The following is a 27,622-nucleotide window of genomic DNA, read 5'->3' as shown; positions in this document are numbered from 1 at the left end:
CATTCTTGTTCAAACCAGTAAATATTATATGATGTTGAATCGAAATTATCTCCAGTTTGGGTATCCTTTTCTCGGTCACCTAACAGTTATAAAATGTTTAGTTGTTTTATTCATTTTTAAAATGTTCATTTTACAAACATTAATTTCATATTAACCTGGCTTCAATGGTTCAACTAACAAATCATACTTCGTGTGAAGTCCTTTGCCATCCATAGGACAAATGAGCAAGGCAGCCTTCTACACGCACCTGATTAATTTATTTTTTCCGTTTTTACACGTGCAATATTAACCAGTTATTTGCTACATTTTTTTCAAGTGCATTAATGACACTACAGTTACATGTCATAGATTTTCCATGGAAAAAGAATATATACTGGAAATGAGAACGAATTGTTTCGGTTATATAAGAAAAATTAATACGAATACAAGAGCTCGATAAGATGAAGCCAGATCGTTGGCGACGTCAAGGTGGCACAGCCAGTGTCGATAAAACCGTCGTGGAGTGAATACAGCTTCGCGTCGCGCTCTCTCGGCTTTCCAATTTGCCGAGCTAACTTCGTCAGTGTTTGAGTAGAGTTGCAAGACATCCTATCCCAGTAGAGAGGTCCTTCAGACGGGATGTCGCCAACAGCTACGACCCTCGGACCCTGGGACAGCAAGGGTCCTAGCAAGACGGCGGTGGATGCAGGTGGGTGGGGTCTGGCAAAGCCTGCTTGCGATGCCCTTCGGAACAGACTTTTAAAGCACTTCCATTATCAGCCCATAAAATCCAATGTAAGTTCTTTTAAAGTCGTGCATTGATTCTGTAGCTGCTAAAATATGCGCGATTATCTTGTGAAGTTATACAAAGAGAGGTACCATTTTCAAGTTGTTTATAACGTGGTACGGTCTATACTATGTATACCTTCCGCAAACCTGAATAACATAACCGAGAGTTGCTATTAATTAGTAGAATCAAGTGTTTCCACGAATTAACCAACGGAAAGTTAAGTTCAGCGTTTCAATAATACTGGAGGCTATCCCTTATGTTTCAAAATTTTCTGAAAGTTTTTGGCCAAAGTCATTCTAAATTGAGTAATTCATATTATACGACGAAAACATAGATTTGATGGTAGTTTAAGCTTGCACAATGTTTTTGCTTCATGATCAATTATGATTTTGCTCTCAATTGGCTTTTGATAATAATTATTTTACTTTCATGACATCTTGATGGCCAAACAAGATATATTATAGGAAATCTTGATTATCCGGATATGTGCGCTGATTGAAAAGTCTACGGACTAACAGACGAAGATTTAAATTACTTTCACTCGTTCATCCTTGCATCATCCTGGAATCTCTTTAAATTTAAGGGATGCCATGCTCACCTCATATGCCTTTCTTTGTTTTCATTATATTACATTGCATAATTGAATGATTTTATCGAGGTAGTTTTCCAAATTCAATATTATTTGTGACGTAGGAAGGATGGTTTAACTTAGCCTTTTTTTTAATTTTCCTGCTACTGTTTAACCATGAAAACTACTGACAGCCATTATTATATCCATCGCTCGCCAGTTTGTCATCAAAACACGACCCTGAACATATGGCGCAATGCAATTTTTGTGAATGACGTGAAATTATATCTTAAATATTAATGGTAGTCAGCTGGAGATTCATGAACAATGAATTAAATTTTCAGTCTGTTTTTTTTCCAAACCACCATTTTAATTTTCTGAGGAATTCAGGACAATATTTTAATCCAGCGACACAGTTAATTTTAGCGACTTAAGTAGAATACCTTGAACGAGCAATGAGCTTATCCAAGATCAGACTCGGAACCGGAGAAAAGAAGTGGTTGGTTTTTCCTTCAGACTTCACTAACGAGACTAGTCAGACTACCAAGAAAACACTTGGGATATAGTAATGATTCAGTAAACAATATATGAAAATTTATAATGACAGAAATCTAAGCAATTATCATTTAAATCGATCCCTAATTAATTGAAAACAGCACATGTAAGTTACTCGTGTGTTCGAAAAATTACCTAACAGGGATAAACTAGGTTTCATAAAACTTCATTCTATTTCATCTTCCCTGAAAACATTATTTTATTATCCTGATGTGAATATTTTGGGTTTCATCGAAAAATGTTTCGTGTTTCGTTTTCAAAGTTTGTTTTCAGCTAATGTTTTATTCGTTTATTTGGAACTAAATACCCAAACCAATAATTATTTACTAAAAATTTAGTAAAGCCACTGAAATTACACATATCCGGTCATGTGCGGGGAAAACACCGTGGTGGTTAACCGCGATGCTCTTTCCGCTCTTTGTCATTCAGCGCTGTCATGATTCACAGTTTTAGAAAATTCTAATTAAGTTTGTTACTATCGATATTCCTATACAAGCATCAATATATATTGCTAACGGTTTTTCGTGTTCTAAAATCGAAGTGCCTATCGAAAACATCGAAAAACTACATCGCTTTAGCACGTAAACGTAATTTTTGAGGACCAATTCGTTTCTGATGGAGCTGAACACACGAAAAAAGCTATTTAGTGGGTAGTTTATTGCGTATTTTTTCTGCATCCTAAGAACGGATGATCTAATTTAGGTTTCGATCTATCTCAGTGGATATGTAGTCTTATTGCCAATAGAGTAAATTACCAATTTATCCATTTATTTTATCACATTGCTGGATACTGAATGAGCAGTAGATTCATAGAAAGGCGCTAAGTGAGATAACTATATCACTCTTATTAATAGCAAGTTCTTCACATTATGACCTTAAAAGCCAATATTCTAGCAGTTCTTCTCAATGCAGTGCTTATAAAGGAAGTTAAATGTGTGTCAGGACGACGCACATTACGCTTTGTGTGTTACCTAGGAGTTCGCTTGAACAATATCAACACGGCAAGCCAAGCCATAAGCCATGGTATTAGAATAAGAAATTACCGCGACATTAGCTACCGTGCAGCTTTCTGGTGCATGTAGGTCCGTATAGCGCCGCTTTCTACAGTTCAGCGTCGTACGCTGACGAGGAAAATTGTATTCAAAGTAACGAAGTTCTGTATAAATTAAAGTAGCGAGGAACTTATTCGAAAATCAGCATCTTTCATATTGGCAGAAACGGAAGAAAAAGTTTTTGTATTTTATTATTATTATGTGGATTAAATGTTTCGATTAACTTCCTTCAATATTTGGAACATATTCCTATATAATAAAGTTTTGATTAAAGAAGAGTAATATTGGAAAGAAAGGAAAAATGAAATATTTCATTGATTGGAAACTAAATAAATTAGATAAAACTCTTCCTAATAATTGATTGCTGGTTCATTGAGTTTCTTCAATTTCAATTATTTTGTTTTCAACTTATGCAATCTTTGGGTGTAATTAATATGTAATAAACATTTTCCCGCCACTTACTCAAGTGTGAATTTTCAAAAATTTTTACTAGTAAATTTATTGCGCTATAAAAAAAATATGATTGAAAAATCAAACACTTTGAATTGATCCACTTTCTAGATTCAGATATAAATGACAATGGCGTATTATCAGCCAGCATAAAAATTTCGAGGATGAGCACTACTACAACCGCGAAATTATTTCAAACAAATACAGCACCCGGAAAAAATACTAATGATCACAGAGCTACCATCATTCGCTGCTCCATAAAACGAAACGAAACCATTACTTCTGCGGCCACGTTAAGCAAGAGAAATAAAATCATTGCAATTTGAAGTGTTGTTCAGCAGAAATAACGCGATCACTATTTATGTAATTCTGGTGTGGTTAAAGCTGATGTAATGTTCGTGCAGCGTCGTCGAGCAGCTCGGCTATAGGCTTGGTGATAGCGTCCGCCTTGGGAGCGGCGGTGCTGCTGCTGCTGGTGTGCTGCTACGTGGTGCGCCGACGAGGCCGCAAGAGGGTAGACGACCGACCCATCACCCTGCGCCGGCCCACCGCCGTCAGGAACCCAACAAGTCACAGTCACTACCTCAAGAAGTCGCCATCTCCTACAGGGTGCAAGTCCCCTCCTGGTGGCGCAGGTGGGGGATTAGTTTGTAAGCTAATTTGGCATGAAATGGTTACATGTCGAAAGGTTGAACGTGTTTACGTTCAGTGAGAGCACGGAGCATCATTGATAAGTCGTATCACGATTGCACGGTTGAGCAGATGAAATTTTTATAAATAGCATAACTAATTTTACTTTATGATTGTAGCAAAATTTACGACATGTCCGTCGTAGAGTGACTGAAAGTTGAAGCTTGAAGCAAAATAAATGTAGAAATCAATATTTCATCAAAACTCGAAATTCAGAGATTTGTGGTGTTTGTAGATTTGTAGTGTAGTTACAAATAAATTTTTTTTCTGTTTGATCTTTAGGACATTCAATGGTTTTACAAGCTCGAAGTAAAATTTAAAGAGTCGATCATTCAGATCAGAAATATTTTTTTTTCACTTTCGATATTAACCAACTTCAGGGTATAAAACGAATAATTACCTTGTAAATTCTTCTGGAAGCCCACGTAAACTTTTCTTAGAACTCTGCACAATAATTGGAGATAGATTTGAAATTGATTTTTCGTTGTAGGAGAAGCAATTGGCGAAGGTGTAATGGCAAGGAATGCTGCATCTCAATTGTTAAAAGGTATGCAACTGAACCAGAATTTTTCACCATCTCTAAATTTATTTACTTTTCTACAGTGGCAGGTTAACATTATAATGATCGGATGGAAGATTTGATTAAAAAATATAACTCAGTACTCACTGCAGTGAGTGACAGAGAGCGCATTTTCTCAAAATCGACGAAAACATGAAGTCACGGACAGACGGACGGACTTACGAACGGACGGATGGACGGACTGACGGACGGACGGACATGATGAGCACAATAGTGCCTTTTTTCCATAAATGAGAAAATCCGCTAAAAAGTGAAGAGACAAGCCTGTACACAGGAGGGAAGGGGATCGTTAAAATTATGTTTTATAAAGTAAGAGATGAACCCAGTTTTGCTCGGGACAAATAGCTCCTGGGCAGCCCTTATTTACTCAATTCAACGAAGTATATTTTAGGTGCGGCCCGAATGAAGCCAATTCTTACTTAACAAGGATTCGTGATGTTATTTATTTTAACAATGAAGTCAGCAATGGAGTATATTTGAATTTGATTTAGATTTGGCTAAATAATTTTTTTTCTGGTAAAGTTCAGTAAACATGACATTTATACTGCAAACTGCCCAATTTCTTCGCTGATGCTTCCCAGTTTGACGTAGATGTCTTTTTGAATTTCTTTGAAAATGAAATTAAAGTTTCGAAGGCCAAAATTTTCTGATTGATAGGACTAAGTTTCAAATTTGAAAGACATGCAATGTTCGATGTGAACGAGATGCCACGACAATCTCTTCGTGGAATAATAATAATAATAATGAAATTTTATCTTATTGCAATTTGAATGCTATGTACTAGCAAATTTTCGTGGCATTCATCTGCATCCGGAAACTCGACGATAACCAAAAGAAGCTCTTCTTGATGTGATCGATAGCAACTCCATTGATAGCTCCACAATTTTTGCAGTCTCTGACGACAGTTTTCTTTACTTGTTACATAACTTTACTTGACGATCACGCGACAAGTTCACCAGCAATCTGTAAGCAAATAAAATCTTTTCGGCGTATTTTTAGTCGCGATATTTGAAAATTCAAGAGACATTAACCACATCATTCTTGCTCATCTATGATTTGTTAGATTTCGTTATGTATTCAGTCCGCGGCTGCTCCAACGTTTTCATCGTTGCCTCAAGACCGAATCTCATTGTGATCTACTTATATGATATGCATGCTAGGCTGCTAGCGTTTGGTGATAATAGAGAAAGAGAACACGACTTCCCCAATATTCTGTGAATTTATTACATCATGTTGGAGTAAATTATTCCACAACAGAAAAAATGTAACTGCATATTTGTCAACGATCAGCTACTACCAATCAACTTTATTCCGAATGAAATTTTCCCAGAGTGAATAAACGAGAGTTAATTGTGCCAAAAAATAAGTGCTTTTCTTCGCGATCATTTAAACTCAATGAATGACAAAGTGCGAAGAATCTTACTGAAGAAATTCATTGCATAATTTGAAAGAAAATTTATTCCGGTGGTTCTGAAGTTTGGGGAATTCATTTTACTATAACAGAATGGCAGATTTTGATCTTAAATGCCATGTTTTAGCAATTCTAAATCATGCATTTTGCTTGTTTTGTGACCTTTGGTGCGTTATATTTCAAGTCGTTAGTCATGACATGCTAAACTGTGTGCAAAATTGGTTTTGCTATAAAAAACAGGCAACGTATTTATTCCTTGCCAAAACTATGCACGTTTATTTATTCAAAGAAATTTTTATTTATTTATGTTTATTCAAAGAAATTTGTTAACAATACGTTGCGATTAGACTGCACTCTATGTAAGCTGGTTCGGAAGATTTTTCTACATTTTCTATTCATTCTCGACAAGTCTTTTTTATTATTTTTTCTTTGTACTTTTTCATTCGTTATTTACTAATTATCAAAAGATTGAATGTCATTTATGTTAGGTACTGAAAATGAAAATTCCGCAATGAGCTCTAGGAAAATGATGTTTTTTTTTTGCTCTTTGTTCACGATGCTATAGCTTCGGAAATAACCTAATGCTACTGCGAGAGAATTTCCGCTATAAATTTGTCAATCAAAATTAATAAATGCTCTTTTCTTGGTTTCGAATAAGTAGATGTCACGCAAGTATAACACAAGAGGTTTATAAATTTAAATTATAAAGCATAATTTTCTATTACACAGTTCGATATTACACGAATAAACTTTGAATATTATCATAACTTCATTTCATCTTAATAATATTGATGCGATACAAATTTTCGGTACGCTTTAAATTTAAATCTCCATCTAATCTTAGGCTAATCTCTTGCTATACATTGCAGGTTTCGGAAACTGAGTTATTTGGCTGGGGTCTCGAATATGATTTTGTCCAATTATGCTATGTTATCAATGAGATAACATCTCTCTTTTCGCAGGATATTGCACCTACATTCCCTGTACCTACATATTGCACCTACATTAATTCTAACGCCATTATTGAAAGGCCTAAACATTGGCCAATTGAACAATAAAAATTTTTCCTGCCGCTGTAATTATGACAAAAGGTTTCCCTTACAATCATCCGCTGGATGCATTGCACGGAAATAAGGCTCGTATCCATACGACTGTTGAAGTTCAAGAGTTTTATTAACGGGAAATTTTTTTGCTGCGTCGATAATCTAGAGAAGAATTGCAGTAAAAAATTAGATCAACGTTTGATCGGCAGCACGGATCGTCTAGAAATAATTGAGATCTTGACCAACCTCGATCAATGCCTTTAGAGTTTAGAGTAAGCTCAAAATTATTTTTATTGTTGTGCTGCAGTTTGCGTGGACACAAATAGAGTTCGAATAACTTCGGCTGCTATGCTTAACGATGGAGGTAAAAAAATATTATTTGCTAAAGAGACAATATTTAGTTTTTTACTGCTAGCGTTGCCACAACGTAATATAATAAAACCCACCAGAAACCAAGATTACGATATAGAGGCCGTACTATGAAATATAGTTTCGAGTTTGTAACTCCATCAGTCAATTAGCGACGACTTTTCCAGTTAAACCCACTATCCTCAGGCGGGAAATCTGCCCCTGCGTGTACTTAGGACGCTCCGTGTTTTAACAGTAAAGCGGCAGCCTTCATGGTAGAGCAGTTGCCTACATGGCAGAGCAGCAGCATTGTGCTAACATGTCTTCATGGCAGAGCAGCAGCATTGTGTTAACGTTTCTTAACATTTATTAAAAGTATATAGAGAAACACATTGGCAGCAACCTGCAATTTTGGTAGAATGAAATACATTAGGCACAAATGGAGTGAAAAGTTGCGTGAAATTGCAATTGCGTGTTGCGCTCGCGTGACCTTGCAAGCTCTCCGGGTGATGTCCGTCTATCTGAATTGCACGGATTTTGAACCTGGCCCTACAATATAAGCCTGATGGTCCAATTTGTCGCCGTGATGTCATTCAAGAGTGGTGTGTCTTACCTCACTAACTTTGGCATAACAGGTAACCTTAAATTAGAATATATCACTTCACTACAATATGGAAGGTGATCTGAAATTAAGCTACGAGCCTACTTGCTTCATATATAAATTAACTGATTTCCTTGTGTTTTTATAGTGAACTCTTCATGTGCCCTCATTATATTTATTAAAAGCATAGTTGTTGCTCAAAAAGTTCGTAATGGTAGTATCTATATTAATCAATACTACCATTATTTTTACTACTGTATCTATATTGCTACACAATGATTACCTACATTTGTTTAAAAGCAAATCACACCACCAGCACATGTATTCTCTTCGAGATGTGACCAGAGCCTTATGGTTCAGCGAGCACTTGTCTACTGTAACGTCATGCTAATCTGTGAGATTTCTTACCTGGACAACTGAACACATATGTTGCCATACATTGGACAATCATTTATAACATGTTTGCAATGTGAAGAAAAATCTTTCAAATGTACGAAACGAAATACTTATTTGCCACACTCCAAGCAGGACTGACTCAATTATTGTTAAAGCATCTTCAAGTGAAATTGAGAGCATTTTTTCGAAACAAATTATTACTTATGTCTGATTTGTTCTTGAAGAAGCGCTACTATTCCAAACTAGTGTAAACATGCAGTATTATCGTTCGATTCTTGAAATTAATGGAATTAAAATATGGATCCAAAAATAGCAATGAACAATAAAATAAATTTTGGAAATAGGTTATACATCCCGAAACCAATATACTAGCCCGTTGAGATTGGGTACATTCAATTTAAGCGTAGTCTTTATACCTAAACATTGTATTAACATTATCTTCAAATCTTGCTTGAACATAGAAATTTCATCTGATAAACTGGAATGAAATCAAAGGTAAATTTTACTTGCATTAAAACGTAGCAGCAAATTGCCTTGTGCATTTGCGTCAACAATAATTTTTGAACCTGGATTATAATTTTTTTTTAAATATCACATGGCTTGCTGATCGTTTCAATATATCATTCACATTACAACTTTATAACAATAAAATGTTTCATATTTTTAACATGTTCTTTCTCCTGATAGCCAGAGATGTTATGTGAATATTTGATAAGACGCTACAAAACATATAGCGTGACGAGTAGCCGCTTGACAACTAACTAATTAAGGAGACATAGCCGTCCTATTTAACTTTTGGCATGCTTTTTTTCTACATACTTACGACACAACTTCTCACTCACACTTCAAACTACAGAAAACTTGAAATTGTGAGTCTTAAAAAATAATACATGCAATAATTTTCTGCAAGTTAGTTTGGAAACGTTCATATCTGATGTAGGAGAATTACCTTCTTTAATTCATACTCTGTAACAACGATGACAAAATTCAGTTAGAATTCATGCACTTTATACACAGTTCTCTTAATCGGACACTCGAGATGAAGACTTTTATATAATATCCACATTGAAAATATAAGTAAGTCATTCAGAATAATTATGAAGTATTTGGTTGAATTTTTGTTCTCAAAATTATTCTTTTTAAAGAAAAAATAAATTATGAATTATCTTCAAAAAATTAGATTGACTAATTTTACGTACAAGTTGCACACGAGGTAGATTTAGATGTTGACATTATGCTCACTGCAGTGCTAGCAGGATGCACATAAACATATTTTTACGCCAAACACAAAGAGATAGCTGATGATTTAAAACACCGTAATTATCTACAGCGCATATCTGTTTAGAGCTCATAGGGTAGTTTAGATTGTATCAAATATTCACGGGACGATCTGCAATATCTCTGTTTTTATTTATGATGCATTGGCGAATGGATTAGTAAATCGTGCAAGAAGAAAAAATTGTCTACACGCTTCCACATAAATTTGTACATTTTCACCTGTTGTTGTAGTTTTTCCTCATAAAATTGCTTGTGCTATATTGGCAGATTTTGTTATCGCTTATGTGTGGCTGGAGATATATTTCTTGGATATAGAACGTAATTTTTTCTTCAGCCAATTCTATAAACATTGAAACAAAATTGAAGCTAAACGTTTTTGGTGAAAATCGTCTAAGTTTAACCAGTAAGCTTCGGGTCACTTCATTATGGGTGGTTTATCGAGTCGTTAACTGGTTAAGCACCGAAGCGGCCTATCCGATGAATCTCTGCAGGTAGAGATTCGTTTACCGTCAGCACTTCAGGGTCACGGCCGTTATTGGCTTGGTATGACCAAATCCCGTGCCTTTGAACTGAATTAAGTTCAAAGGCACGGTCTATCGTAGGCGTAGTCTATCGTAGACCGTATAAAGGCGTAGTCTATCGTAGCTGAGCTACATTTTTGCTCCTCTGGGATGTATTCCTCAATAATATTTTAGCTGTTAATTCAACTTTAGGGAAATTTCAGTGACTATCATCAGAGTAATGAATTAACAGTGACCTGAACGTGTTGACAGAAATTTAGTTAACAGTAAAAATTTACCTCTAAAAAAATCGTATCGATATTTAAAATTAAAAATCAAATAATACAGGGTGGGGCAGAACAAATTGAGCAGTTTTGAGGCGAAATAAAGGAGTAATGAAGTTACATAAAGAAGAAAGTTTATTTTCCTCGAGGTTAGCATAACATACTATTTAGAATACCTATGTATGTTTTGAAAATAATATGATGAAGATGGTGGCTGCTAGCTGCAGCACTCTGTTGGAATCGTTTTCGGAAGTGTCCTACAGCAAGTTCACACATATGGCGAGGTATGGCCATAACCACGGCAATAATCGGTTCCCTTAGCTGTGCTATGCATGGTGTGAGGGCGACTCCTGAACACCCTTTCTTTTAGATGTCCCCAAAAAAAGAAATCGCAAATGCTCAAATCAGGTGACCTGGCAGGCCACTGTAAATCACCTTGCAGGGACACCAGATGTATAGAAAACATCCGTCTCAAAACATTGAGTGACATTCGGGCTGTGTGAGCTGTAGCCCCATCCTGCTGGAACCACACGTCTCCCAATGCTTCATTTTCAACAATGTTTTTCCTCATGGGCTGCAAGAAATTTTGCAACATTGCAGCATAGCGTTCGGAATTCACTGTTACGGTTACTCCCTCCTCCGAGAACGACTCCAACAGTGTGTTTCAGCTGACGGCCGCCATCTTCCTGATATTGTTTTCAAAATCTAAGTATTCTATATGGTATGTTATGCTAACCTCGAGGAAAATAATCTTCCATCGTCATGTACCTCCATTTCTCTTTTATTTTGCCTCAAAACTGCCCAATCGGTTCTGCCCCACGCTGTGTTTTCGTGTACAGAGCTATTTTAAAACACGCGCTTTCATTTTACGTCAATTCAATCTACATTTAAAACGTTTGTCTCTAACGTTCAGTTGAACACGCGAGGGTTTTTTCTCTTCGGCGCATTGTGTAACCGAGCTGTGAAATTTGAACCGCAAGCCAAACACTTACTTCCAGTCTGAGCTCTATTGAGCCCCCCTCACTTTGTCAGGATTGCACTTCGGTATTAAAATGACTTTGTTCTGAGTTCGAGGAATTAAATTGAACTCGGAAAATGGAAAAGACTGGAAACCAGCCTAATATATTGGTGGCCTAGAGATACCAATAAAAAACATGTATTTTGGTTAAAAGAAAAGGATTTCCAAATTTTATTTAAGGAGTAAAATACCTAAAAATATATAAAAATGAATAAACACGTTTACAATATTGTTTCTCGATCATGTATATTTACACAATTCCACAACATGATCGAACAATTCCACATAAATTATGAACTGTGTATTCTGTATTGATAGAGGTTTAACGTTCTCTCTTAAGGTTGCTTAGCGCAATTAGCTGCTCTGCTGAACAGCATTTGAATTGAGCTTACAATGTACATACGTATCTCCCACTTGAAAATTTTGAAGCACCCCATAGAATTTATTAACAACTTTAAGCTTGAAGTATTGTTCCTCATTGGAATGCTATTTTCTTTGAGCAGAAAAATCTCCAAACGGAGTAACAAGTCCTGGGGCTCACGTCGACGGCAAGAACTCCAGTTTTATGGGTCTTCGCAACGCGACGCCGAAACTTCTCTCCCCTACCGAAGAGGTGATAGTTGATCTCATATACCTACGTCATCCTATTTCTTTAAAGCTCACATAATGATCATATTCATCCGAGAAGTTTGAGACGTTATAGTAAAAAAATTGTTTAATACGGGAATTTTTAAATTCTAACTCAGCTATACGGGTATAGCTGGGTTAGAATAAAACATGAGAAATAAATTAGGAATGGCGGAGGCGTAGTTTGAAGAACACGTTTCATTCGAAATTCTGCACTTGATGGTAAAATCAGCATCCATTATTCCGAGGCAAAATCAGAATTAGAAAAAGGCAATCCAATTTATTGGTTTAGAGTAAATTAAAGTTTTTTAAGAATTTTGACGTCAATCCCTCAGATGGGCTTTTCATTGGTCCTAAAATTATATTTTCTAAATTAGGCTAGAGTTTTGTTTGATAATAGAACATGAAACGTAATGTTCCGAATGTACCGAATTAATTATTTCGGAAAAATTTAATTACTTCTGTGCAAATCAGTATACGACTTCGTCCCATGATCGCAGCATGAAAGTTACTAATTATTTATATTTAAATTATCTGGTTCATCACATAAATTAAGATATTTGTACATTTTTAGGCTGATATATGTTTATGCAAAATCAAATATTTTCGAATGCAGTTCTTTTAACAAAAAAAAAAGCGCATTGCTCGTTATTACTCTTTATATGTTTTTACAATTCTATCAGCCGCAAGAACATGCTAAAATGTCCTGCTTTCCAAACGTAAGTTTGGAAAATTAGCACAAAAAACGTACTAATTTGTTTATACAGAAGCGCCAGGACCTCGGCAGTGTCCCTGGGAAGTCTCTTTCCCCCCAGCAGGAGAAAACATTCATGGGCACCCGAGTTCAGGTTGAGAACGAGAGCGCCAAGCCTGTGTCGCCGACCTCAAGTGAAGCTGAGCTCAACAACAGGAACATCAAGAGGAACGACTCTTTGGAACGCCTCGGACAGCTCTACTTCAAACTTAGGTAGGCGTGATGATGTTATCATATGTTACTAACCTCTACTTCAAACTTGGGTAGGTGTGATGATAGGGAATTTTATGTTACTAACCTCTACTTCAAACTTAGGTAGGCGTGATGATGGGGAATATTATGTTACTAACCTCTACTTCAAACTTAGGTAGGCGTGATGATGGGGAATATTATGTTACTAGCGGTCATATTTCAAACTTGGGTAGGTGTGATGATGTTTAAATTTTATGTTACCAACTCTCTTCTCCAAAATCAGGATGTTTTGATGATGATGAGAAATATTATATTACAATTATATATATAAACTTCTAATTCAAACATAGGTAGATATCATGGTTCTGTTTACATTGCGGTTGTCAACCGAGTTGTACAATACAACGTATGTTAAGCCTAACACATATGATTTCATTTAATGTCTGCTTCAGCTTATGCAAATTAGTGAAGGGAATTATCGATAAAGTTTAGTAGAAATTACATTATTAATTAAAAATTATTGAGATGCTCCGTATAGTAAAGAGGATAAAAGCGAGGAAAAGAAGCAGATCGGATGCGGAAAACTTCGAAGCACACTGCCATTCTTATTGATGAAGCTTACCTGTACTCAATTCTTCTGTCGCTGAAAATTCAATGAAATAAAGTTAACATTAAATTTGAAACAACCATTTTATCATACACCCTGATGGAAACTAGTACTATGGCAAAAGTGCGCATCATCGTTGCTCTAAATATTTTAGGTCGAATAAAGTCGAGAAATCCAAAATTATATAGAACCGAGGAGGAAACAGATCACCTCGAAATGGCTTTGTCAAAAACCACGTCAGTTTTCACATGACCTCGGCCTGAACTGAACCTAAGATATACAAAATTCGAATTCTTTAGTTCATTCTTTCCGGATGCGTTCGTGATGAGCTTGAATTATGCTATTTTGGCTCGGTGAGGATATTCTCTGGAGCTACAACAGAAAGCTTTTAGGTCCGTGACCTGGTGACCTATGCCGCTCGGCGTGCGTTCTCGCTGCTGGAGAAACATTCTCTGCATTACGAGCAACATTTGTTCAACGTAAATAAATTTATTCAGTGTATATATAGTTATACTTGGTTAAAAACTAACATTTTGTGGTATTTCAATTACCTGAGGAAAAAATTATCGATGGGTGTTGTGAGGAAACTGCGACAGAAGCTTGGGGTGAACGCGGTGTCCAGCTCATTGAAATTCAAGGAGAAGCATGAGCTCAGAATGACGAGCAGGAGCTGCTCACTATTTTAGGAACTGCTGCCCCTAAAACAAGATTAAATTTTAAAAATTGAAATTTGCGTATGGTGCGCGTCTACTTGAACTCTACATCTATTAAAGACACTTTCTCTATTTAGCTCTATCTTTATCTGTGATATATTTCACCAATCAAATGATGGTTTATCCGTGAAAGTTGCCGATAGTAGTAAACGCTATTTATTTGAACAGTCACTGCATCTCGTAGATTGAATATGACAAAGTTCACTGTAATATAGCTAATCAGTTGGTAAAAGAGTCCGAAACACGCAGCAAATCTATTACGTTCTCAGGGATAAAACAAAGTTGGCATCTCTTACATATATAGCGGCCTAGTCAATCGCTAATTCTATTCTAAACTCTACAGGAAGGTGCGGATTAGTTCATAAAATTAGCAATTCAAAAGGAAATTTGCCATTGGCATGAAACTAAATTTATAATAAATTATTACCGAGCATTCGATTGATTGTAAAATTCCGTAATCAGCAATGGTGTTTTATAACGCATTGTAACCCAGTATAATCCAGACGGCAAAATCTGCTTCAAGCAAACGCAGCGTCTGCAATGTTACCGTTAGCTCACGTTGCTGTATAAAATCGATGTATGCATTAATTAGCGGCTGGGAGGCGACGTCCACCGTACGGGCTGTTGTAGGGAATTGCTTACCAATTAATGAATGAGGCCCTTGCTGTGCTATGTAGGTAAGGGAGACACGATGTTTTGTAGACGCGAAACGTAGTCATCCAAAGTGCAATATGTGTTATTTTTTTACTTAAAATATGCATCCTGCAAAGAATAGGTGAGGTGATTATATATAGGTGATTCAAAGAATCACCAATATGGAAGATATAAAACGTTAAACTGGATATAACCAATGAATTCCACTTCAAGTAAACATTTTGTCGACAGGATTCGATCGGCTGGATCTAAAAATATATAACAAGAACATAACATGTCAGGAAAACATAAATTGAAATTTTTCTGATTGAACTGTTTTTGAACAACCGCTTATATCCGCGGAAAAGATTTATAAGTTCATGCATGCATTTCCATGGCAGGTACAAGAGCGACAACGGCGCGCTCATCGTCACTATCGTGAAGTGTACAGACTTGCCTCAGTCGGAAGGCAGTCACTCGACCAGCGATCCGTACGTTAAACTGCAGCTTCTGCCCGACAAGCACCACAAGGCAAAGACCCGCGTTCTACGCAACACCCTGCAGCCGGTCTACGACGAGGAGTTCACCTTCTACGGCATCTCTGCTAGTCACCTCAAGGTACGTTAATTTGGCTTGCAAGGCCTGCGTATTACGATGAGTGCCCTTTTTAGCGCATTTTCTCATTTATGGAAAAATATAACTCAGTACTCACAGCAGTTAGTGACAGAGAGCGCATTTTTTCGTCGACGAAAAAGTGAGGCCACGGACAGATGGACGGACAGACAGACAGACAGACAGACGGATATGACGAACACAATAGCGTCTTTTTTCCATAAATGAGAAAATGCGCTAAAAATATAACTCAGTACTCAATGCAGTGAGTGACAGAGAGCGCATTTTCTCGTCGACGACAACGTGAAGTCACGGACGGACATGACGAGCACAATAGTGCATTTTTTCCATAAATTAGAAAGTGCACTAAAAAGGAACTATTGCGCTCGTCATGTTTGTCTGTCTGTCCGTCCGTCTGTCCGTGACTTCATGTTTAAGTCGACGAAAAAATGCGCTCTCTGTCACTCACTGCAGTGAGTATTAAGTTATATTTTTTGATAGATTTTTATTCTGGCATTGAACTCAAGGTACGAACAAGGGCTGCACACTTGTGTTTATTGGACCCCTATATAGTAACGGTGAATAACAACTCTGATGCCTAGTATAGTTAATGCGTGATGATATTACAAAATCAAAAGGTCTCTGAGTCCAGAGATATGAAAATTCAAGGGTCACTTTTATTTTTATTTAAATAAACAAAATTTCGGAATTTGATCACAGAAAGCTGCAATGTGTTTCAAATGCCGATTAAAATAATTTTAACGGGTGAAAATAAATCCGTTTCAACAGCCGAAGCCTGATTAGAATGCACAGATAACTTCTCAAAAGGTTGCAGGTTGATGGTTGATATCTCGTCCAGATAATTCTGGCTGACCTAAGGATGACGTAGAAATAAAGATAGTGAGATGGCCGGTATACTGAGCAGGATAACAGGATACTGTAGAAAAAGAAAATAATTTAAGAACAGTCAGTTAAATAAAGCATGGGGTAAATTATGAAATGTTAGACAGCAAATACCCGAGAAGGTTCAAGTAAAAATACAGGAACCTGTGGTTTAATTGCGCAGTGTGGTAGGACACGGTTTTCATGCATGATAATTTGTAGGAAATTAGTGAAAATCAGTTTAAGGGGTGGGAAATTAGGCGCGAAAAATCAAAAGAATAAAAGTTTTTGCTGCTTTAGAAATTGAGAGAAAGACTTGAAATTACGTACTAGTGGTAATGATCCTTTTGATATATAGTAATTATATACCGCACTTTCAGAGCGAAGAGCACTAAATAGAAATTAATTTATTGAATACATTTGGTTAATTGCAAGCATTAAATTTGAATTAAATTATAATTTGAATTTAATAAGCCTTAAAGTAAGTCCATCTTCCCACAAGATTTAATAAATGTATTTAACGAAGCAAAAATTAAACAAAACTAAATAAACTAAAACGGCATTCATTCAAACCAAAAAATAGTGGAACAGATTGATAGGAAGGTATTAGAAATACTTGACGTTTATGTGATGAACAGTTGCCGCACTGCTTTGTAACGGCAATCTCTAATGAAACGAGTGAAAGCTTGAAACACACGTAGGTTGAAACACTGTCAAGTAGCTTCTTCTATTCGATTACTCTTATATCTCCGCTACCCCTGACTTCAAATTACTACTTATTTTTCGTATGAATTGAGTGAAGCGGATTTAACAAAAATTTTAATCTAATAATCAATGAGGAATGAGGAATTTTTCACAAAAAAATACCATCTTCATTTCAAGCAATTAAATTTTGCGAAGGCAATTTTTCATTCATTCTACCACTCAGTAACGAGGAATCGTTCTATGATAAGTCCCAGTGTGGTCAATTAACGGTCCTACTTTGATTTGTTCATTGGTCAACCGTAGCTGAAGATCTTTTAACATGGCCTATACCGCCGCCACAAAGTAAATAGGTCAGAGAGAAAATTTTGCCTGTCTAATGGTTTTGCGCTTGCATGTAGAATAAAGTATGAACAATGATTGCATTTACCCATCGCCAAATTTCCGGTTGCACCTTTTCCAGGACCTGACTCTTCATTTCGTGGTGCTCAGCTTCGACCGCTACTCTCGAGATGACATCATCGGAGAAGTCGTCACGCCTCTTGCATCCATCGACCTGAGGGAGCCACTGACCCTCTACCGCCCCATCAACCCTCGCTCCATGAAGGTTAGGATTGAATAACATCATGCCTTGTTGGGTGAACAAGAGGGTTTCACTTATTAATTTTGAGTGACAGCTGACGAATATATCGCATTGGGTATCGGTGAAGATGATGGAGATGGAAGATGAAGTGATCCGGTCAAACTTCAAACGAGGTTTTTCAGTTTTCAGTTTCATCACAAGCAACAGCAATCAAATTGTGGGTTATCGAATGGTGCTTCATTATCCCTGGAACTTATTATTGTCACTGCATGAATTAAAAGTTAATATTACTGGCCTATGTACCAAAATCGAGTAAGGACAAGTGAAAAGCGATTTAAGTGTCATATTAATGCAAGAATGACTGCTTTACATATAATCAATTATTGATAAAGTTCTAGCTCAAGGAAAATTATTAAATCAAAATGCAACATGGAGAACCTTTACTTTATTCCCGTCTATAATAATGTAATGTGAAAAGCTCCGAAAAAAGGAAGCCGGATCAGCTGAAGCTTGCTTGAATGATTTTTTTGTTGCATACTGGAAAACAAAGGTTAGTATTTTCCATCCCATTTAAAAATTTACCTCTAGCGGAATGAATAGCCTACTGCCGTAGTGTCATGATAGTGCTTAGTTTCCTAATCTAGACGGTCATTATTCAACACATCATGAATGTCATAAATCTCTAGTACGTATTTTTTGATTGCCGCGAACTGTTATTTTGATCCCGCCTAACTTATAGACACTTAGATTAGAGTAACCATTAAGTTTCTGTTCATACTTGAATATGGTGCGAGTTACGAAATCGACATTAAATGCCCATTAGTCGTATCTGTAACGATACTCTGCGACACTCTCTAAAAACTACACGCTTGCGATCTCTATTCAATAATATTCATTAAATCACTGCTCTATAAATTCCACTGGCAATTAATAAAATGTAATGACGTTGAATAACGATTTTGTCAGCGGAAAATTTTGCGATACTGTAGACACTAACAAAACCCTCATCATCAAGCACGCCCAATGATTTTCAAAGAAATTTCGGTATAAAATTTAAATTGTAAACGTAAGAATTTTTATGCTTGGGAACACCCAAATATCTTGTTTTTTTTTACAAGCCATGTGAGCTATTTTAGTTTTATTCATATTGTTTTTCCATTTCCGTATGACACATGCATCAGCTCGTTGGCTCATTCATGACTCAGGTTCTTACCGTGTTTACAGACCAATAAAATTTCTATGTAATTGTTAATGTTATTAAAAAATGGTTTTCTCCACACGTCAGGAGATAAAATAAATAAATTTTTGCTAATTATCTTCCATATAATCGAAGACTTGTTTCAGCTGCTGGTGATACATTGGCAATGCTGCCAGTTTTGAGTTGTCTCGAGAAGACTCCATATAGTTTTTTCTCTCCTATTTTGTCGCTTAATACATTTGCGCTTTATTGAAATGGAACATTTTTCAAAACCCTGGACAAATTTATTTCAATTTAGAATGCATGCTACCTGCCCGCAGCTTCATGAATATTTTGTTACCTAACAGCTTCTGATATTTATTTACACGTACTTTTTATGTGAGTTTAGAGTTGCCTTGTCAGATCTAGTTTAGCTCACTTTTTTGAATACATTATATAGCGGTTATAAAGCTGAACCTTTTTGAAAAATAGTTTGGGGAGTACAATTAGTTAGCGCTGAATCCATTCCCCAGATTTCCGCAAGTTTTGGAGATGCCGAAGTCGAAAATACTTTTGAAAGTTTCTGCGAAATTTTGACTTCAAAGTACCAGTTGATGTTATCTGATCGAAGTCCGAGGCAATTTAATTAAGAATTAATATCAGTAAAAAATTTTACCGAACCATTGAGTTTTGCAGAAACGGTTCAACATTTTTTTCGAGGAGGAAAAAGAAGCAAGTGCTATAGTTTTGAACATCGTCGTCCGTTACCCGCAGATCCGTTCACAGGGTCGCGGGGAGCTGCTCTTGTCGCTGTGCTACCAGCCGGCGGCTACCCGCCTCACTGTCGTCGTCCTCAAGGCCAGGAACTTGCCAAAGATGGACATCACTGGACTGTCAGGTTAGCGGACACTTCATAAATATCGGAATTCCTTAAGTCAGTCCTCAAGTCATTCCTCAATCAGTGATTTTGTTTAACTGTTGTCTATGATGGACAAGATAGAAATTTCATAGCATTGCCCGTTCTGGCGTGTGCTTGAAGTTCTTAGTTATGGAACGTCACGGCTCAACTTTCGGTTAGCTAACAATTAATAAAGATTGGCATTCCTCTACGAAATAAACAGTTGACAGTCATCGACGATGGAAATTTTTGCGGAACCTGCCACATATCTTGCTTGAAATTGTTTGTTATTAAACCCAATTACGCACTGTCAGGCTCGCAAACAGATGTTCGAGAGCTGGGTGGTATATACTCGTATTTCTTGATTGAGCTGTGAGGTTAACGATAGATTGCTTCTCGCGACAGAATCTCCAAGCCTGATAACGAAATGTAAAAGAAGCACCTTGAGGAGGTTTCAGTGTAGACGAAAATATTATCGAAATAGATTAATCGAAATAATGTAAGTAAAAGAGAATAAAATCAAGCATTATATCTGAGTATCAGCTCACGCGTTGGCAAAGGAAGGAAACTTTCAGGTAAGCAATGACGTATTCAAAGGAGACATTTAGCCATATTATCCTTTGCAAGAGATGACCATTACGTAAGGAACTGAGTTAGCACCTAACTGCCTAAATTGAACTTTAATATTCAGTCAAGGTGGCGAGTGACATGTTTAGGAACGCAAAAAGCATGACTTGGTTTGAATAGCTTGGTTTGCGATGAGTTGCACAAAAAAAAACAGATCTCCATTCGAACGAATCGCAAAGAATATCTATCGTTTCGAAGAAAATATGATTTTATCTAAAATAACTGCGAAGATGGAAATAACGCAATATTTGTATTTGTTTTTGCGCCCAATATTGTTCTGCTATTTGCCCTGAATACGTAAAATTCCTGCCCGGAGAGATTTCAGAAATAGTCCATGATCAGTTTGTCCAACAGACAAAGAGCAAGGTTTGGAATTTTCCTAACGATGGACAGTCAGTAATTTTCAAATCAATATTTGTTGAAACGATGATGTCAGAATATAGATGTCGAAACTATTTTGCCAAAACTTGTCCAAATGATGTGGTCATAAATTTTTGTTTAACTTAAAGTTCATCTAAATTTCGCACGGATGGTTGCATTGAACATTTCATCGGAACCATTTATGACCTCAAGGTATGTCAATGCCATTTATTGCTTCGAACATGTCAGTTCTCAATAAATTTGTATTACAAGACAAACACGAGTTATCTTTGTGCTACCGGAGAAACATATCAATATAATGACGCTGCTCCTAGTCATTTATGATAAAATGTTCATGTAATATCCCACATTGACAGCCCCACTCTTCGATACTACATGATTACCTTGCACTAGCAGTTACAGTATTCAGCGATACCTGCTACAAGGTGAAAAATCCGGCCGTCGTCGCCGGTGGTTCAAGAGTAAGAATGGCGATCCAGTGAGTGAATTAAGCGATGTGTCTTCTGCTGTAGGACCGCCCGTTAGCAGCTCATCATGCTTCTGTTGGGAATTGAGCAGTGAGCCATGACATTGAGGAACTCCTGTGATGGACTTGATGAGCAGCGCCATGAAATGGAATCCGTTAAAAGTGACTTTCGTCGATGTATGAGCAGCTATCCTGGTTTCAGTTGTAACTGCTTGATTCGCCATACATGAATTATAATGTAATTGTCGCGACTTAATTGATATTTCTGCTCATAATGAGCGAGTTTCGATCCCCACTTTCAGCACACAGCGCTGCTTGATTACCCGCGTCTCTTCTAATTTAATTTGTGAACTGATTGATGCTTGGTATATTTACAGTGTACTGTATGTTGTTTCAGACCCTTATGTGAAAATATACCTGCTGTATAATGGACAGCGAGTGGCAAAGAAAAAAACTCACGTCAAGAAACGGACTGTCAATCCCGTCTTCAATGAATCATTTGTGTTCGACCTTCCTTCGGGAGCTGAAGACCTCAGCAACGTCAGTTTGGACTTCCTCCTCCTCGACTGGGACCGCGTGACTAAGAATGAGGTGAGTCCAGTGATATTCAAGCTCTGCAAACGCGCCATGCGGGTGAAATGCTGTGTTCTGTGACTGTTCTAATGTTGATCACATGGTTTTGTTGCTCGAGCCAAATGAGATGCTGATGATTCGCGGTAAATTTTTGAGTTTTGTCAACAGTGCTATTACAAAAAACACACTGTGTTGAGTTATTGAATTGTAGGTGCGGTATATTATTTTGTTTGTAAATATTCAGCATGCGTGCTAATAATCCATGATATTATTGAATTGATTGCTATTCGTTTTCATGTAAAATGAGATGCTCATGGTTGCCGAGATTAAGTTGACAATCTAAATTCTAAAGGTTCAGAAGTGAGGTTCAAAAAGTAGTTCAGTCAAAGATTTTCGTATAAAATAACCGGTTTGTAACGCGATTTTTCACTTCCGTCCGATTGCAGTCGCTGCATATTTTTCATTCACTTTTTACTGCTATCAGGAAAATTTAATTTGTTGTAGTAATTGAAATGTCTTGCGTCAGGTGTCCCTCGATCCAAAAACTTAAATAATTCATTCGTTCCCCGATGCTGCAGGTTATTGGTCGTCTGGAGCTAGGGGGGCCGCGATGCGTGGGCTCAGCTAAGCACCATTGGGCGGAAGTCATCACGTCGCCGCGACGACAAATTGCAGAGTGGCACAAGCTCAGAGAGTGAGCCCCTTATATAAGTTCTTGTGCGTGTCCTTAGCTACAGCTGAATGCACGTGTGAGTTTCTAGCCTCATTTGCTTGTATTTTTCAACGCATGTAGCGACTCTGACCTTGCATCGGTGTTACTTCACGCCTAGTATTCTCTTTTGATTTATATTTCTCTATTGATTGCCAATGTATTTCGAAACCTATTAATCTTTTTACAGTAAAATAAATTGAATGTCCTGATATTTTTATAAAAAAGAATTCTACTAGTGGTTAAAGATAAGGAATATTAGGTTCGCATGCCCGACGGGTAAGAAGTTTCTTTGTACCTACACTTATTAAATATTTGATTAGCTGAAACAAACTGATGATGGAAGAATAATTGCCGATGAATGGTTGTGGTATTTATATCCTGTGAGATGATGTAAGAGAGTGAATGCATCACTGGCTGACGACTGGCGGAGAATAAAATTTTGCACTGCACACCCGTTGAATAGTATGAATGAGTTATTGAGTTTACGCTTAATGATAATTGCCATGAATTAATTTAATTATCCACTTTTCCCCTTCGCTAGAGCCCCGAAGTAAGTCGTGATCTGCTGATGTGACACTCGCTTGAAACGAAATCCGGATGCAGCGTGAGACTGGCGGACCGGCGTCGCCCCGCTGTGCAATCTATCGGTCGAAAAATGTAGAGCAGCTCTGATGTACTGAACTGTTATTTGCATCCGTGTTCTATGAACGTAATTTGTGATTATATTGGTATATTTCATCGCTGAGAACTCATTAGGAGGAAAATGTTTAACGATAAAAATTTTATTTAATCTGTGATAGGACTTTGTTTTAAGGCTTTCCGGAATTTACTAGAAAAAGTTTTCGTGGAATTGAAAATGAGAATCCGACTGAAATTTCTGCGAATAATCTCAAAGGAAGAGAGAAACCTTCAATACTTCATACATTTCTCTTGACTTCATTCAAACAAATAGCGCTCTCCCTATTTGCTTGGTAATCATGAGAATATGCAGCAATTTCCTGCGAAAAATTCTAACTTTAATTGAAATAATGCGGCGAACAAGAATGAAATAGTTAGATAGCTCTCACAAATTACCTCATCAAATACGTGTTTTTCGCAAACCCATTTACCTCCTCTACTACTCGGTTGAACCATCAATCCTAAATTCCATCATTCGATCTTTCTTGCACCCAAATTCGTCGAATTTCTTTTACATATAACGCCCTACCCTTTGAATTTGTAACCTATCTCTTGACTTTGTGCGCAATCTCTTGACTTTGTGCACAATCTCTTGAATTTGTGCCCTATCTCTTGAATTTGTGCATTATCTCTTGAATTTGTGTCCTATCTCTTGAATTTGTGACCTATCTCTTGAATTTGTGTCCTATCTCTTGAATTTGTTCCCTTTCTTTTTAATTTGTGCCCTATCTCTTGAATTTTTGCCTTATCTCTTGAATTTGTGCCCCATCTCTTGAATTTTTGCCCTATCTCATTAATTTGTGCACTATCTCTTGAATTTGTGCCCAATCTCTTTAATTTGTGCCCTATTTCTTGAATTTTTCAGCACAAACTATTGACACAGGACACAATATGTGTGAATATATAATACTGTTTAATTTTTCCCACGTGAAACGACCAAATGCCAGGTTTTCCGACATAAAAAAAATTGAAATTACAGTGAATTGATCTTTTCAAAGTTAAGCAACTGAACCTTGACAATATTCAAGTTAGAAGTTCTAGCTTTCCTCCAAGTATGAGAAATAATCCATAATCGATGTTTGGTAAGTTTCGGTTAAAATGGCCTTCTGAAGGATATAGTTCTTATTAGTTTATGTAGTTGAGGATAATATTAGCGTTGTGAAGAATTATAATTGTGAATTCAACGAGTAAATGCTTACATTTTAGTTTTCTTTGTGTAACCAGTGAGTCATAAGTATTTTATCAACCCTATTAATGTTAAATATTTTGAGGAGAAGCAAGTAAATGGAAATAATAATCAGAACTGTTTTAATTGGCATCAAACAATGATGTTGGCTTCTAATATGGTCAAGCGGTAGCCTTTGCTAAAGTGCCAATTTTAAATGCAGTTTATTCCACATTCTACGTGAACAGGGTCTGTTTAATTACACGTTATTTGAAAATTAATTTTTTATTGGAGCAGTTATAAATGGACTAGAAAATCATTATATTGCGTTTGCTTTTTATAAATTTTATTTTCCAGTTTTTATTGAGAAATAACCGGTTAGTGACTCAATGTTTGAAATTATGAATAAGCTGACTTTTTTCAATATCTCTGTGATAAATTAAGAACGATTAGATGCTACGGGTCTAATCTGACGTTCAATTGATTCGATATCTGTTTATTTATTTTCTTTTATTTCGATTGAGCCACCATTTTTTCTAATGCATTAAATCTCACAAAAAATTAAATTTTAATGTATGAATTATCCAAAGTATATATTTATATATTAGTGACCAACAGCAAGGAAATTTAGTTTGAATATCTTTTTTACTTTGCTGATCGGAATTACCTTCAAGTCTCGCATGTTTGTAGAGCGCCGTTGTGCTGTTCCTGAAGAAGCACATTTTGACACGATTCTTTAATTTTATTCGATGAAAAAGGTTTTATTTCTCCCAGCAGGGTTCTAAATCAAGAGCACGGCGCAGATGAACCTGTTGGAGATGCTCTTTATTATTATTTATTTAAGGTCTTTATTGTACATTTTTCCATTGTTATCCGTGTGCCGAGCACTTTTCCCCAAGTTTATTTAGATTCTCTCGGCTGGACGAGACGATGAATGATATGATTGACTACTGGGTTTTGTACTGGAAACCGTAACAATCCTAAAATTGAGCGATGTGTCATTAATGTTACGATTGTAATGAAGTGAGGAAGTTCCATTTATTAGTCGTTAAATTATCGTTTTTCTTGACACACCAGGCCTTAAGTTTAAACTGAGGCTCACATCACGTGGAGGTTCCTTGCTCACTAGAATATTGGACTGTGATGCATGAAAATATTGATAACTTTCATCCTATTCAAATTTCATTCCAATCACGTAGCAAACCATTTGATTTGCGGACTTTCAATCATCACCGGACTCGAAAAGTTACTAAGTGCCAACACATCACAAATCTCTGATGTCATTACCCTGCAGGAAAATGCACGCTTATTAAGGCGAACATGAGCGTGCAGTTTGTAATTGGCTTACAAAGCTGCTCCACATTAAGTTGGCTTACACATATTAAAAGCTTTGGTTGTTGCACTGTAGTGAAAAAGTTCGCATAAAACTTCTTCGACTTAGCGAAGAAGCCGCGTACCACTCTGCATGTGCCAGCTCGACCTCAACGTCAAGGGTTTGGGCCCATGCAGAGCATAGCGTTTAGGAAGCGGACAACTCGGGATCTGTGTGACATCATTATAAACCATATTTTTGCCAGCTGCATGATTGCTCGCGGTACTTACTTTCACCCGTGCTACTCTTATTCATGTCTAGCTTTCTGGCTTAACTGAGAGATGCAATGATATCTGTACTCATTAAGGTATTGCTTCAGAGTGACTCTCCTAAAAATGTTCAGTAAACATGGAGCTTCAGTTGACATGTTTTATATTCATGTTTGCAAACTCGTAATCAATGTCATAGTCTACGATATAATCGAGTAGCTCGTTAAGTCTATTATCTAGTTTGCTAGCTAGGCATTCACTTCATTATATAGTATTTATTGCGGAGGGTTAAACCAACCTTGTAGACAGACTTTATTAATAATGGCTTAAACCCTCATTGTCAACTTATAAATGTACAGGCCAAATGTTTACACGAACCCGGATAGCAAAATTATCGATTTGTTTGCTCTATTCAGCGATCAACTTACTAGTTTATGCGTGTCGCTGTTCCATGTAACATGAGTTGACGACAATTGCGTCTAATTATTGATGGATTATAGTAAGGCCTTCTCATGGTATACCAAAACCAATAAGCCTGACGTTGAATATCAATCTACTTGATATAGAATGCCAATTTACCTGTCGTAGGATACCAATTTACCAGACTAAGAATACTAATATAGTTGACATATGGTACCAGACTACCTTACGGAGGGTACCGATTTACCTGATGTAGAATACAATCTATTTGACTTAAGATACCGATCTACTCGACTTTAGATACCGATCTACTTGACTTTAGATACCGATCTACCTATTCGCGGGTGATATGTCAAAGCATGCGTTGAAGAAGCGTGTACCTACGGAGCATAGCGTAGCGCACTGTAATACAGCTGCTGGGTTGGACTCTACTCATTAAATTCAGTAGGCTGGCTGAATTATTATTAGATAAAAGTTGAATAAAAAACAGCAACAAAAAGTTTTTTTGGATGACTGACAGAACCATACAGCAGGTTAAAAAGGTAATAGTTATCATGAAATAGACAGAAAAAAACACGTGGATTATTGGGTGTGGAAATAAATGCAATAATATTCTTCATGATTGAGGACATTCTACTCAATAAAATTGTTGTACAACCAAAATATGTAGTGTAATGGAAAATTTTGTAATATGAGTAGTTACAATTTATTTAAGGCATTTCTTTACGAACTACCTTATGATGATTCTTAATCGATTAAGTTTCAAGAGTTTGGTTCTCAATAAGTCTGATATTTCGGGATTAGTTTGGAGCTGATGCAGGTCTCGGGTTTAAGAACGGTTAATGAAAATTTTACAATAATGCACCTTCGAATCTCATCGCACAAGTTTTTTTTCGTCTTTGCAATATTGCGCCTAAAAAGTTTATTTTTGCACACTGTAAATAGAAATTATGCTTCATATATAGCTACAACTTCCACAAATTAATTAGCTCCATGAAAATTTCCTTGTCTCGGCTGATGTATTCTTTGCCTTTATGTCCCATTTACTCATGCATATTATTGTGTGATTGTTGAATATTATTCATCTGTATATTGA

General features: G+C 36.7%; 1 protein-coding gene across 2 annotated transcripts; it reads left to right on the top strand.

Annotated features, from left to right (window-relative positions):
- The first annotated feature begins 493 nt into the window (after positions 1-493).
- On the top strand, positions 494-27,622 carry LOC108683462 (synaptotagmin-4). 2 transcript variants are annotated; one of them, XM_018172775.2, is made up of 10 exons: positions 494-688; positions 3,799-4,029; positions 12,047-12,156; positions 12,938-13,137; positions 15,471-15,687; positions 17,729-17,872; positions 19,812-19,923; positions 21,795-21,988; positions 22,549-22,664; positions 23,224-27,622. In XM_018172775.2, the coding sequence occupies exons 1-10, from the start codon at positions 619-621 to the stop codon at positions 23,234-23,236; spliced, it is 1,407 nt and encodes a 468-aa protein (XP_018028264.1). In that variant the 5' UTR covers positions 494-618; the 3' UTR covers positions 23,237-27,622. The 2 variants fall into 2 exon arrangements, with proteins under 2 accessions (XP_018028264.1, XP_018028263.1); XM_018172774.2 differs by having other exon boundaries at positions 19,800-19,923.

The sequence above is a fragment of the Hyalella azteca genome, unplaced genomic scaffold (genome assembly GCF_000764305.2).
Source record: "Hyalella azteca isolate HAZT.00-mixed unplaced genomic scaffold, Hazt_2.0.2 contig6973, whole genome shotgun sequence".
NCBI classification, from domain to species: domain Eukaryota; kingdom Metazoa; phylum Arthropoda; class Malacostraca; order Amphipoda; family Hyalellidae; genus Hyalella; species Hyalella azteca.
Note: the sequence above shows the minus strand (reverse complement) of the source record. Positions and strands in the feature narration are given on the sequence as shown.